The 12072-nt window shown below is 62.2% G+C and overlaps 2 protein-coding genes across 17 annotated transcripts in view; one reads left to right on the forward strand and one right to left on the reverse strand.

The window, feature by feature from the left end:
• The window catches only part of TSPAN4 (tetraspanin 4), a 35471-nt gene extending 30447 nt beyond the window's left edge, over positions 1-5024 (forward strand). For 8 of the 9 annotated variants that reach the window (XM_011930023.1, XM_011930027.1, XM_011930031.1 and 5 more), the window contains 6 exons: positions 567-758; positions 2402-2476; positions 3454-3555; positions 3635-3766; positions 3854-3937; positions 4492-5024. In XM_011930023.1, the coding sequence (XP_011785413.1) occupies positions 567-758; positions 2402-2476; positions 3454-3555; positions 3635-3766; positions 3854-3937; positions 4492-4560 (654 nt within the window). In that variant the 3' untranslated portion in view covers positions 4561-5024. The remainder of the gene's footprint in view (positions 1-566; positions 759-2401; positions 2477-3453; positions 3556-3634; positions 3767-3853; positions 3938-4491) is intronic. The other variant, XM_011930030.1, reaches the window with a different exon arrangement.
• Positions 5025-5261: 237 nt separating this feature from the next.
• The window catches only part of CHID1 (chitinase domain containing 1), a 48871-nt gene continuing 42060 nt past the window's right edge, over positions 5262-12072 (reverse strand). For 4 of the 8 annotated variants that reach the window (XM_011930034.1, XM_011930038.1, XM_011930036.1 and 1 more), the window contains 3 exons: positions 8312-8392; positions 8009-8051; positions 5767-7836 (listed from right to left, as the gene is read on the reverse strand). In XM_011930034.1, the coding sequence (XP_011785424.1) occupies positions 7738-7836; positions 8009-8051; positions 8312-8392 (223 nt within the window). In that variant the 3' untranslated portion in view covers positions 5767-7737. Of the gene's footprint in view, positions 5475-5765; positions 7837-8008; positions 8052-8311; positions 8393-12072 lie in introns of those variants that run through there. The other 4 variants (XM_011930037.1, XM_011930033.1, XM_011930035.1 and 1 more) reach the window with 3 other exon arrangements.

Consider the following 12072-nt stretch of genomic DNA (forward strand, 5'->3'; position numbering starts at 1 on the left):
GCATTTCTCCTGCCATGAGTGACAGGGGACAGCTGGGGACATCACAGAGACCTTGGGAAGTGGGCACCGGAATCCTGAGACCACCTGCCAGGAAGCCCCATCCCGGAGTGAGGGCAGGGCTGGGTCTCCCTGACAGCACAGTCTGGAAAGGCTGGAGTGGCCTGTCAGGTGGGGAGTGGGCTTCTGTGCTGGGCAGACCAGAGGGCGAAGTGGGGTTGGGGGTGTGCAGGCTGCGTCCTGGGGCCTAAGGTCCCGCCCCTTTGGCTCTAGACCTGGGGGTGGGCAGATCCCTCCTAGAGGGAGTTTCAGGGGCACAAGGGAGCCCCCACCACTGTGGCCATGGATTGTGGGTTTGGGGATGGGGTGCCAACCCAGGGTGTCGGGAAAAGACTGGCCTGCCCGGGACACCCCCCAGGGCTGCCGTGGGAGTTAGCAGGACTCCGGGTGGTTCTGGCTCAGGCCGGCAGGCGGTGTGGCCTTGGCTTGCGGGCCGGGCTCTGCTCTGGGGTCCAGAGCTTGTGTTGGGGCCTCACCCTGTCTGTGTCTCTCATGTTGCTGTACCCCAGCTGGGGGGCTGTGGCGTGCTGGGCGTCGGCATCTGGCTGGCCGCCACCCAGGGGAGCTTCGCCACGCTGTCCTCCTCCTTCCCGTCCCTGTCGGCTGCCAACCTGCTCATCATCACCGGGGCCTTTGTCATGGCCATCGGCTTCCTGGGCTGCCTGGGCGCCATCAAGGAGAACAAGTGCCTCCTGCTCGCTGTGAGTGCCGGGGTCCAGGCGATGCTCCGGGTGGGACCACGCAGGGTGGGGCTCCGGTGGTCCCCAGGCCTTGTCTGCTGCAGTGACCCCCAGGCGTGGGCACCACCTCTGGGGCCTGACCTCCAGGGCAGGAGTGTGGCCGCTGTTGGGTCTTCCAGGCTGCATTGGGGCTGGGGGCTGATTTGTGGAGTAGGGGCGGGGGCAGGGGTCACTCGAGAACATGCTGTAGCTTGTCAGGAGCCTCCCTTGACAGGACATGGGCCCTGGTGAGCACAGGCACAGCCCCATACACGTGTGCACAGGCATGCACAGCCTTTCACGGGCTTGTGGTCTCCATGACTCATTCCTGACCACCCCACCCCTGCTGTGGCCCCTTCCCCAGCTCCTTGTCCAAGGCCTGGTCTCTCAGCTCGCTGGGACCGTCTGCTGGGACCCTCCCAGCCCCCACCTTGCCTCAGGGATGGACTTATAGGCAGGGATGTGTTTATCCTCCTTGGAAATGTTCATCACAGATAATTAAAAAGGAAAAGGGCTCCTAGATGGAAACACAGGCTTGCTACCGATTAACATGCCTGGCTGAGGCCGTGGGCCCAAAGCGGGTCTGCAGCCTGCTGAGGTCCTAAATCATGAGGCTTCAGATCACCTCTTTGAGAAGCCCTGGATGGGGTGGGGCCTCCCTTAGATCGCCTCAGCCAGCCCACTCCCCTCCATACCCCTTCCTGGGGGTGAGCCCCACATCTCTCAGTCTCCCCGGCATCCGTTGGGGCCCAGAGCCCCCTGGAGGCAGTCGGTGGGGGTCTGTGGCAGCCCTGCTGGGGCTTGGAGCCCCTCCAACAGTTGAGGAAGCTGCTGTGTGTGGGCCCCGCCAGGCCTGCAGGGACAGAAGCCCTACCCCCTTTCCCACAGGTGACTTGGGACCAGAACCCTGGGTACCTCCTGGGGGTGAGGGGCTCCTATGTCCTTAGCCCAGCACCCTGCCTGCCCCACTCATGCCTCACGCCCACTCTGCCGGGGTCCCCCAGTTCCTGGACACACCCTGTCCATGCCTGCCCTCCTCTTGTGGGTGTCAGTGACCTCCACATGGAGGAGCAGCAAGGCTGGGGTCAGGCTGAGCTTCCTGGCGGAACCTTGCGTGGTCAGAGGTGGGGCTTGCAGCCTGTGGTCTTGCTGGAGGGGGCATCAGCCACCCTGGCTGCCCTGAGGGCTGTGATGTGGGAGTACAAGGGGCCTCTGCAGCCCAGGTGTGATAGGCACCCCGCGAGGCACCCGCCGGACACTCACAGGCCCCTGGATGGAGGTGTCTGAAGCCAGCTGACAGGGGCTAGGGCCTCGGGAACAGGGACTTGTGCCCACTTGGGGGTGTCTGGGTTGCCCCAGGGATGGGGGCAGGGGAGGGGAGCCCAGGCCAGCCCAGGGCTCTACACTCAGGGGCCGAGCAGGACACGACAGCCACAGTCCCTGGACCTGGGGCCGAGGCTGAGGGTTCTGAGTTGGGGGTGGCATTCTGGGGTCTCGGATTGGGGGCCTGGCAGGGGTTTCCTGGCAGCACCAGGTATCCATGAGGTGTGTGGCCCTGGCCCCTGGCGTGCTATGGGGTGAAGGCCGTGGGGCCTGCCAGGTCCCTGAGCCTGCCCCCTCCACAGTTCTTCCTGCTGCTGCTGCTGGTGTTCCTGCTGGAGGCCACCATTGCCATCCTCTTCTTCGCCTACACGGACAAGGTATGGCTGCCTCAGCTGCAGGGCTGGGGGCTCCATCCTGACTCCCAGGGAGCACCGTGGGCCCGGTGTGGACACAGTGGCCCCCCATCTGCCCTCCCTGGCGGCCAAGACAGCAGGTGTGGATTTACCAGGCCTGGAGGGGGAGCACCCCCAACCCTGGGAGGCTGTGCTGTGGCTCTGCGGTGACTGGGGCACAAGGGCACTGCTCCCCCACCCGGAGGGCGCGCCCCAGGTCGTCCCCCAACACAACGTCCCGCGCCGTCTGCTCCCAGCGCCTTGTCCTGGCTGCTCACCGTGGGGTTCTGCTCTGTAGAACGGCCTCTTTCTGGTCACTCATCTGTATATTCAGCCATTTGTTTATGTTGGGATGAAGTCACGGCTATTGAGGCTGCACTCTGAGCTAGAACACACACTGCTTTGTTTTGCGAATCACACTGCCCCTCCTTGGCCCTGGGGAGCTCCTGCCGTCGGCTGCGGGGTCCCCTGACGCGCCCCCATCAACAGACTTTTCATTCTGGGCACGTCCTGACTTCCTGGCACTGCAGGGCGCTCCAGGCTCCTCGTGCATTCCCTGCCCTGGCCCAGGAATCAGACCCTTCTCCAGGGTGCTCTGGGTCCTCGCTGGATATTGGGGACCGTGGCCAGGGTGCTGGTGGGCTCGGCGCTCATAGCTCCTGGCTTTCAGCTCACAGAGCACAGATGCACGTGTCCTGACACGTGGAGTCACCTGTGTCCCTGTCTTCTGTCCCTCCAGGACCCATGGTCCTCCCCCAGCCTGGGGAGGAAGCCCGGAGGTGGGGACCCTGGGCCTCAGGGCTGCTGGGAGGACACGGGGCCGGTGTGTCTGCAGCTTGGTGGGCCAGGAAGGGCAGGAGACACTTCAGGACCAGACGCAGGCTTAGGGGCCAGCGAGGGGGTGTGGATGAGGGAGGCGGGGTACAGTGGGAGGGGCCCTGCTGACCCCCCCACACCCCCAGATTGACAGGTACGCCCAGCAAGACCTGAAGAAAGGCTTGCACCTGTACGGCACGCAGGGCAACGTGGGCCTCACCAACGCCTGGAGCATCATCCAGACTGACGTGAGGCCTGGGCAGGTGGGCGGGGTCAGCGGGTGCCCCCTCCCCTCCTGCCTCAGCCCGACCTGAGCTTGTCCCCCAGTTCCGCTGCTGTGGTGTCTCCAACTACACTGACTGGTTTGAGGTGTACAATGCCACGCGGGTGCCTGACTCCTGCTGCCTGGAGTTCAGCGAGAGCTGCGGGCTGCACGCACCTGGCACCTGGTGGAAGGCGGTGAGACCCCCACCCTGGGGGCTGGCGGGGACCTAGCGGGTGGGACTGGCAGGCCCTTCCATGACATGCAGGACATGCCTCCTGCAGCCGTGCTACGAGACGGTGAAGGTGTGGCTCCAGGAGAACCTGCTGGCTGTGGGCGTCTTTGGGCTGTGCACGGCACTGGTGCAGGTATGGCCTGGGGACTGCAGACTCCCTGCTAACCCCTTTGCTGGGGCCTTCTGAGCCCAGGGAACAAAGTAGCAAAGGCCTTGCCCCCAGGAACCCATGATCAGGGGAGGCTGGGGCAAAAGCAGGAGGGTGAGTTCGGGGGGATGGGCAGGGACGGCCTGTGGGGACGGTGGGCTCCCTCCTAGTGGACAGAGGCAGAGGCTGGTGTGCGGTGGAGGCCGGCGGCCGTCCGTGCTGGTTGGTGGCCCAGGACTGGCCAGTGCGCAGAGAGTGGCAGCTGGGGTCCTGGTGCCTGTGGCCCCTGCTCTCCAAACTCCACAGCCCCCAGGAAGTCCTGGGTGTCCTCATGCTTGCAAGGCTCAGGGGAGGGTGCTATGGCTTGCGCCGCAGGGGTTGGGTGGGGGGCGTGAGCCACCAGGAAGCTGAAGGGCTCTACCGCTGTGTCCCCTGCCCCGGGGTCAGGGCCAGGGCACCTGCTGAGGACAGGGACCGCTCTGGGCTTGAGGCCGGAGGCCATGGAGCTGCCGTGCCCAGCCCTCCTCCCCTCCCCACAGATCCTAGGCCTGACCTTCGCCATGACCATGTACTGCCAGGTGGTCAAGGCAGACACCTACTGCGCATAGGCTGCCTGCTTCTCTGCCAAAAGGACGCCCACAGGGAGACGGCCGTGCCCACAGCTGCCTTTCCCACCACCAGCCTCGGTGCTCTGCCCCATGCTAGGGAGGGACAGGTGCCCGGAGCCCCCGGAACCGTGTTTCTGGAAGCCCTGGCTGAGGTGGCTTCCGGGCCTCCAAACCCCCCCGGGAGGGGTGGCCACGTGCTGGTGTGGGACCCAGGGCAGGGGGGGAGGGTCTCCAGCACTTTTTATATTTACATATTCTCCAAAGCAGTGTCCACACAGGGGCCAACCTGTGGCCCCCAGCCTCCCGGAAAACGGGTTGGGGCTGCAAGAACAGGGGCTTGGCATCCTGGAAGTGGCCCCACTGGTCCTGGTGCTCCAGGCAGGGCCATGGACCCCTTACCTACATTCCACAGTGGGCCCGTGGGGCTCCTGGTGCATCCTAATAAAGTGTGAGCCGCAGCCCTGCGTCTACTGCTAGTCTGCCTTCCCTACCCCATCTTCCCTTCTGGCACCCAGGCCTGGGGCAGGGCAGCCTCTGGCATGAGGCTTAGGCAGAGCCCTGTGGCTGTGGGGTCACCTGGTGCACAGGTTTGCGGGAGCCGCCTGCAGAGGACTCTCCAGACTTCTGGTTTTAAGGAAATCGTGACATTAGCTCTAAGAAGTGGTGATGAGGCCAGACACAGTAGCTCACACCTGTAATCCCTTTGGGAGGCCAAAGCGGGTGGATCACTTGAGGTCAGGAGTTTGAGACCAGCCTGGCCAACATGTTGAAACCCTGTCTCTACTAAAAATACAAAAGTTAGCCAGGTTTGGTGGCGGCACCTGTAATTCCAGCTACTTGGGAGGCTGTGGCAGGAGAATCGCTTGATTCTGGGAGACAGAGTGGTGAGTGGAGATCGCCCACTGCACTCCAGCCTGGATGACACAGGAAGACTCCATCTCAAAAGAAAAAAAATAGTAATAAAAATGTTTTTAAAAAGTGCCAAGGGCCCTCGGAGGAGGGGGGGGTGTCCCTGAACTGCCGGCCTGTGCTGGGCGTGGCTTCCCTCTGCTTCACCCCCACCCCAGGGCCGCCTCCTGAAGCAGGGCTCCTTCCACATCACCCCCACCCTGGGGCCTCCTGTCGAGGCGGGGCTCCGCTTTTCCCTCGTCTATTTTGTTCCTAGAACTCTGCCCTTTAAGTGAGCTGGCAGCACAAAGCAGTTATCACCGGGCACAGAAAAACATGCATCAAGGTGCCTGCCACAGGATTCTCACAGCCAGGGTGAGGGTTGTGTGGGGACACTGACCACAGAGATGACGGTCAGTTCAGGTTGGGGCATCTGATCCCCGAACTATACCCCACAATCTCAATTTCCAGCTAATTCCTGCCTCACCCTCCGCCCCTCACCCTGGAGAGACAGCCCGCTCTAGGCACCCTATCCTATGTGGCATCCCCACCCCTGCTTGCACCCAATGCTGATCTGGCAATGCCTAGCTCCAGGCCCACACCACCCTCCCAGACCTGCGTGTCCCCTGCCCTCATTCTGACAGAAGCCACAGGATCCCTGAGAACCACCTCAAATGTTAGCGTCAGCGCCTCTGGGGACACAAGGTCAGTGCCCCAAAGCCACTGGCAGCTTTTGTTTTTTTTAGACAAGGTTAACCTTGAGTGTAGTTGATCACAGCTCACTGCAGCCTCAACCTCATCAAGCCATCCTCCCACCTCAGCCTCCTGAGTAGCTACGAGTACAGGCACATGCCACCACGTCTTGCTAACTTTTGTATTTTTAGGGGGTAGAGACGGGGTTTCACCATGTCCAGCATTCCTCCCGCCATGGCTTTCCGAAGTACTGGGATTACAGGCATGAGCCACTGCACACACCACTTGTATCTCCTACACCTATGTCAAGCAGCAGCAAAGCGGTGGGAAGGGCCGCACCTGCAGTGTGGTGGCTCGCAGGCCTCCCTGACGTCCAGGCCTTTCTCAAGCGTGGGTGCCTTGGGGCCGACCCAGGAACCCCTCCCCAGCTTATGTCCTGTGGAGGAGACCCCACCGTGCTGCTTACCACCGGCTGGAGATGTCCTGACCCCCCTGCCCACCACACCCTGATGTTACTGACTCTGAACCAGAAAACAGTGCCCGCCCTGGCCTCACCATCCTCATCCCACGGCATTCTCAGGCACGCCCAGGCCCATCCACTCCCTGGACTCACTTCTGTCCCCCCAGGAGACCCTGCCTGGGATGTGTACCCACCTATGCCCTCCGCTGCCCACCTCAGCCTTGTGGGTCCCAATGGTGAGGAGGGGAGTTCTCACGGCCAGCCAAGGACAGGATAGCGATGAGGGGCAGGGGAATGAAGGCCGCCAGGCCTTGGATCATGCCTCCAAATTCCCCAGGGCCTCCCCAGAGCCTGGACACCGCTGCACTGCGGGGTGGGTGCAGACTGCCAGCCACGTGTCCTCTGCCCCACCCCTCACTGCAAACGCCCTTCCCGATGTGGCCCACGGGTCCTGCCGTTGCCCCTCACCATGCTCCCTGATGTGGCCAGGCTGGCCTGGGGGTCACGCTACCTGAGGCGGCAGAGCTGAGTCAAGGTCCAGGGCCAGTTTCCTCTCTGCCCATTTCCAGGGCAGCCCCTGTGCCCTTGCCGCGCTGGACTTGGTGGGGACATCTGGGTGGCTCTCTGCAGATGTCACACATACGCTGTGGCTGGCGAGGTGGGTGGTGACGTGGGCGTGCAGCTCTCAGCTCTGTCACTGCCAGGCCCTGGGGTGATGCTGGGCAGAGCTGTCCCTGCCAGGGCCCTCGAGTCCGGGAGTGGGCGAGTCTGGGATGGTTCCAGAGCTTCCAAACCCACATGTGGCCCAGGATGTGAGAAGCAGCCCAGAAAGGCCTGAGCCAGGCTGTCCTGGTGGGGCAGGTACTGTGGGTCCTGCCTGCCCAGCCGACAGGAGACAGCCAGCAGATGCCCGGGTGGGAGGGGCTTGAGCTCTCGGGGTGGCCCCCAGCCAGGACTCATCCCAGGGCAGGGACCCCTCATGAGAGGGTGGGGAGTCACACGGTGCCCAGGACCCCCGAATGAGGACGGCAGCAGACCCGTCACAGCAAACGGAGTGGAGGCCTGTATTTCACACCTGCTCACTCACTCCATGGCTTAGAAAAGAACACGTCCACCGCGGAGGCCGCAAAGCCCGCCTAGAGCAGGTCGTAGAAGTAGTCCAGGCCCTGGCCCAGCTCCCAGATGGAGACCCCAACGCCCAGCTCCCGGGCCAGCTCCAGCCGCACCTGCAGGGACTGAGCACAGATGGAGGTGTGAGCGCCTGCTGGGGCCTGTCCCCCAACACCCAGGAGTGTCCTCCAGGCCGAGGAGCAGCACTGCCTAGACCCCAGGGACCGCAGGCCAGTGCCTGCTGTGCTGTCGCGTGCCCCATCTCTCCCCTGGCCCCATGGCTGGCAGCACACGCACCTTCAGGGTTGGGTAGAAGACGACGTGCCTCCCACTGCGGCTCCTGCAAGACAAGGGGACTGTCGGCCCGTCCGCCGCCTCTGCTGGTTCCAGGCCTCCTCCCCTCACAGCCAAGGTCCACGGCCTGGACTATTCCCACCCGCCAGGTGGCCACCTGCTGTCCAGCTGTGCTCCAGGGCTGGGAGCAGCAAGTAGGCTCATGACCCCGGGACCCCCTGGGCCCTGCTGGCTCCCTCATCTCCACCCCCAGGCTCCCTCCCTGCACACAAGGCCGAGGCGGGCCACGCACTTCCCAACACTCACTTCTTGTACTCGAAGAAGTGCTCCGAGGCCTGGCTGTCCCACACCATCCGGGGCCTGTGGTCCTTCAGTGTCTGGATGTACCTGGGGAAACCGGGGTGTGGGTTTGGGGGCCCACCCAGCTCCCCCAAAGGCTGTGGCTATCAGCAGGGGCAGGGCCACTCGGGGCAGCAGGTAGAGGGAGCCACTGTCCCCAGTGGTCTGGGGGACGATGGCTGGTGGGGTGGCCAGAGCCTCGGGTCCTGTGAACCCTGTATTTGAGGAAGCACATCTTCCAGGAGCTTCCTCAGGAGAAGCCGCCCCAAGTCCTCTCAATGGCCTGGAGAGTGACACAAGGCCTGAAATTGCCTCACCCTGGGGATGGCCCTCAGGCTACACAGTGGCTGCTGGACGGGGCTCCTCACTCTGTCTAGACCCCAGGTGAGAGGCTAACCAGACAGGCCTCAGGCTGCCCTGGCCCCGCTGCTGGCCCTGGACTGATGGGCAGTGCCTCATACTGGGGATGGCTGCCTGGGGCAGTGGTTTATGCCTCTTTTTTTTTTTTTTTTTTGAGATGGAGTCTCGCTTTGTCACCCAGGCTGGTGTACAGTGGTGCGATCTTGGTTCACTGCAACCTCTGCCTCCCAGATTCAAGTGATTCTTCAGCCTTAGCCTCCTGAGTAGCTGGGACTACAGGCGCGCACCACCACATCCAACTAATTTTTGTATTTTTTAGTAGAGACGGGTTTTACCATACTGGCCAGGCTGGTCTGGAACTCCTGACCTCGTGATCTGTCCGCCTTGGCCTCCCAAAGTGCTGGGATTACAGGCGTGAGCCAGCACGCCCGGCCTCTGCACCCTTTCAAAGGCTAAGTCTGCCTCAGTCTTGAACAACCACCGCCCCATGCCCAGGACTGCAGCAGGCCCCCCCTGAGCACCAAGAGCCAGTGGTTTGGGAACCACTCCCTCCGTCACAGAGGACAGGTTCATTCCCAAGGTGCTGGGACACAACAGCGGTTTCCAGGTCATGGGGGACCTTGAGTGTAGGCACATCTCACCCTGCACATTTGGGACCAGGGCAGGTGGTTCCAGAACACTATGGGCCACAGCCACCAGCCGCAGTGACAGATCGTTCTGGAAGCTTCTGGTCTCTGCAGACAGGAGTGTGTGCAGGTGGAGGCAGCTGACAACAGAACATGACCAGTGGCTGCTGTGTGAGGAAAGTGCCCCCCACGTGCCTGGGGCTGCAGCCTCAGGGAGGAGGCCTGGAGTGGGGCCTACAGCCCGGACACCATGCCAGAGGGGAGGATAGGCAGTGGGCAGCTGCAGGGGCAAAAGGACCTGGGCTGTGTGGCATGGACATCTGCAGGACCCTAAGGGGTCATGGCTGGACACTGCAGGGTTTATCCAAGTGAGAAATGGCAGCCACAGGACCACACCTCGAGCCACCTTCCTGCTCCTGCCCAGGAGGAATGGGATGTCTAAGGATCCCAAACGGGAGAGGCTGCTGTTGTCCTGAGCGGGGCAGAGTCCCCTTGACACTGGGAGCCTCTTCCAGACTAGGGCACATCACTTCAGAGCTGTGAGCGGGAGCAGCTGCCTCCCGCCCAGTAGTGCTCGAGAAAGTACCAGACCCCATCGGGTAGCTCTGGCCTTTTGGGGCATGAGGGCTGCTCTGCAGACATCAGACCCCGGTAGACACATGCAGGGAGGGTGGGAATTAGCACTCAGGCGGCCTCCCCAACCCAGACAGAGTTTCCCTTAGACGCCTGTTTCTGTTTTTTTGAGACAAAGTCTCACTGTCACTCAGGCTGAAGTGCAGTGGCAAGATCTTGGCTCACTGTAACCGCCGCCTCCTGGGTTCAAGCAATTCTCCCACCTCTGCTTCCCAAATAGCTAGGATCACAGCCACCCGCCACCACGCCCAGCTGGTTTTTGTATTTTTAGTAGAGATGCGGTTTCTCCATGTTGGTCAGGCTGGTCCTGAACTCCTGACTTCAAGTGATCTGCCCGCCTTGGCCTCCCAAAGTGTTAGGATGACAGGTGTGAGCCACCACACCCGGTCCCCCTAGATGCTGGGAATGGGACCGCAGCCGTAGCTAGCAGCTCCAGCCATCCCAGGCCTGGAAAAGCCCTGCTGGACCTGCCCTCCTGAGGCTGGGCCAGGCCTCTCAACAGCCGTATGCAAACATGGTCTTTCCAGAAGCCCCTCCAGGCCAGGCAACATCACGGAGGCTGCCGGCACAGCCACAACCCCATTGACAGCTCTATAATGACTGCCGTCTCCTGAACTGAAACACGGCTCAAGGTGGTGTTGGTGTAATTTGCAGCTTCCCCCCAGTATCTGCTGGGTGGCTCTGTGAGAAGAATGGGACGTGCAGGGTCATGGGCAGATGCGTCAGGGCAGGGATGGCCCTCGGGCTGTGGGGAACTCTGGCCACGCCACACATTCCTCCTCCTGGGGGGCCTCTGTGGTCACCGCTCATAATCTGCTGCCTCCAGGAGGAGGTGAGGCTGTGGGTGGCCAGGACTCCTGAGAGCACCGAGTGCCTCCCACTCAGGAGCCCCAGCCTGGTGGTTTGGTGAGTGGGTAGTGACCACGCTGTGGGGGCAGCTACGACCAGGGTGTTGTCAGGAACCCCAACCCTGGGAATCGCTACTCCCAAGCAGGCCCTGGGAACGAGGAGAAGCTGGAGCCCAGGTGCTGGGTGGGAGTGTGTGCCCAGCTCCCAAAAGCCCAGGGAGGGTCCGAGAGTCACTCCTGGGGAGGGAGGGTGAGGCCACCGGGTGTAGGGGCGGGGCTGAGTGAGGAGGGGTGGCTGCAGGCACAGGGAGGGAGTCCAGGCCCATAGCAGAGGGAGGACAGTCTACAGAAGGCCACAGACACACAGAGGGGGTGGGTCCTTGGGGGGGCCTGAGTGGTCACCCAGGCTGGTAACTGGGACCCCCATGAGGGCTTATAAGTCCCCAAGGAGCATGGCTGGTGTGATGGACAAGCACACCAGGGGGCCAGGCTCCCAGGAGGAACAAGGGCCACACAGGTCTTTCGGGGAGCAGGCACCAGCCTCGGTGAGTGGGGAGCGGGCAAGGGGCCTGCCTGGGAGGAAGGAAGGGTCACAGAGAAGGCAGGGGAAGTTGAAAGTCCGAGGGTGGGTGTGGGGAGCACCGCAGGAGCCCAGGGGAGGGACAAGCACGTGGACGGGGAGGAATAAGGACTCAATGAACACGGACAGCCTCGGCCTCACAGAAACATCCAGAACAGACAAACCTACAGAGACGGTGGGCTGGAGATGGGCACAGGCTAGGGCAGGGAAAGAGGGCACAACTGCTAAAAGGCAGAGGGCTTTTGGGGAGCAGTACTGAGGGTTGCACAATTCTGCGAGCATACTAAATGCCACTTTGAAATGGTGCATTTTGTGGTAGGTGAATTTTATCCAACCTCAAAACAAGTTACAAGGCCTCAAATGGAAAGGGTCAAGGAAAGCCACACAGGATATACACACAAAACACACCGAGACACGCCAGAGGAATTCAGGAGGACCGGGGACAGAGGTTTGACGCGTTTCTAGGGAGAAAGCAGATCAAGTGTGAGAAAGATGTTCTTGGACCTCCTGATGTAGGGGGCGGGGGTCACCCCACGGAGACCAGCTTGGAAACTTCTCTTGGAGAAGGTTCCAGAAAACCAAAATAAGGCCGGGCGCGGTGGCTCAAACCTGTAATCCCAGCACTTTGGGAGGCCGAGACGGGCGGATCACGAGGTCAGGAGATCGAGACCATCCTGGCTA

Source organism: Colobus angolensis, unplaced genomic scaffold (genome assembly GCF_000951035.1).
Source record: "Colobus angolensis palliatus isolate OR3802 unplaced genomic scaffold, Cang.pa_1.0 Scaffold84, whole genome shotgun sequence".
Taxonomy (NCBI): Eukaryota; Metazoa; Chordata; class Mammalia; order Primates; family Cercopithecidae; genus Colobus; species Colobus angolensis.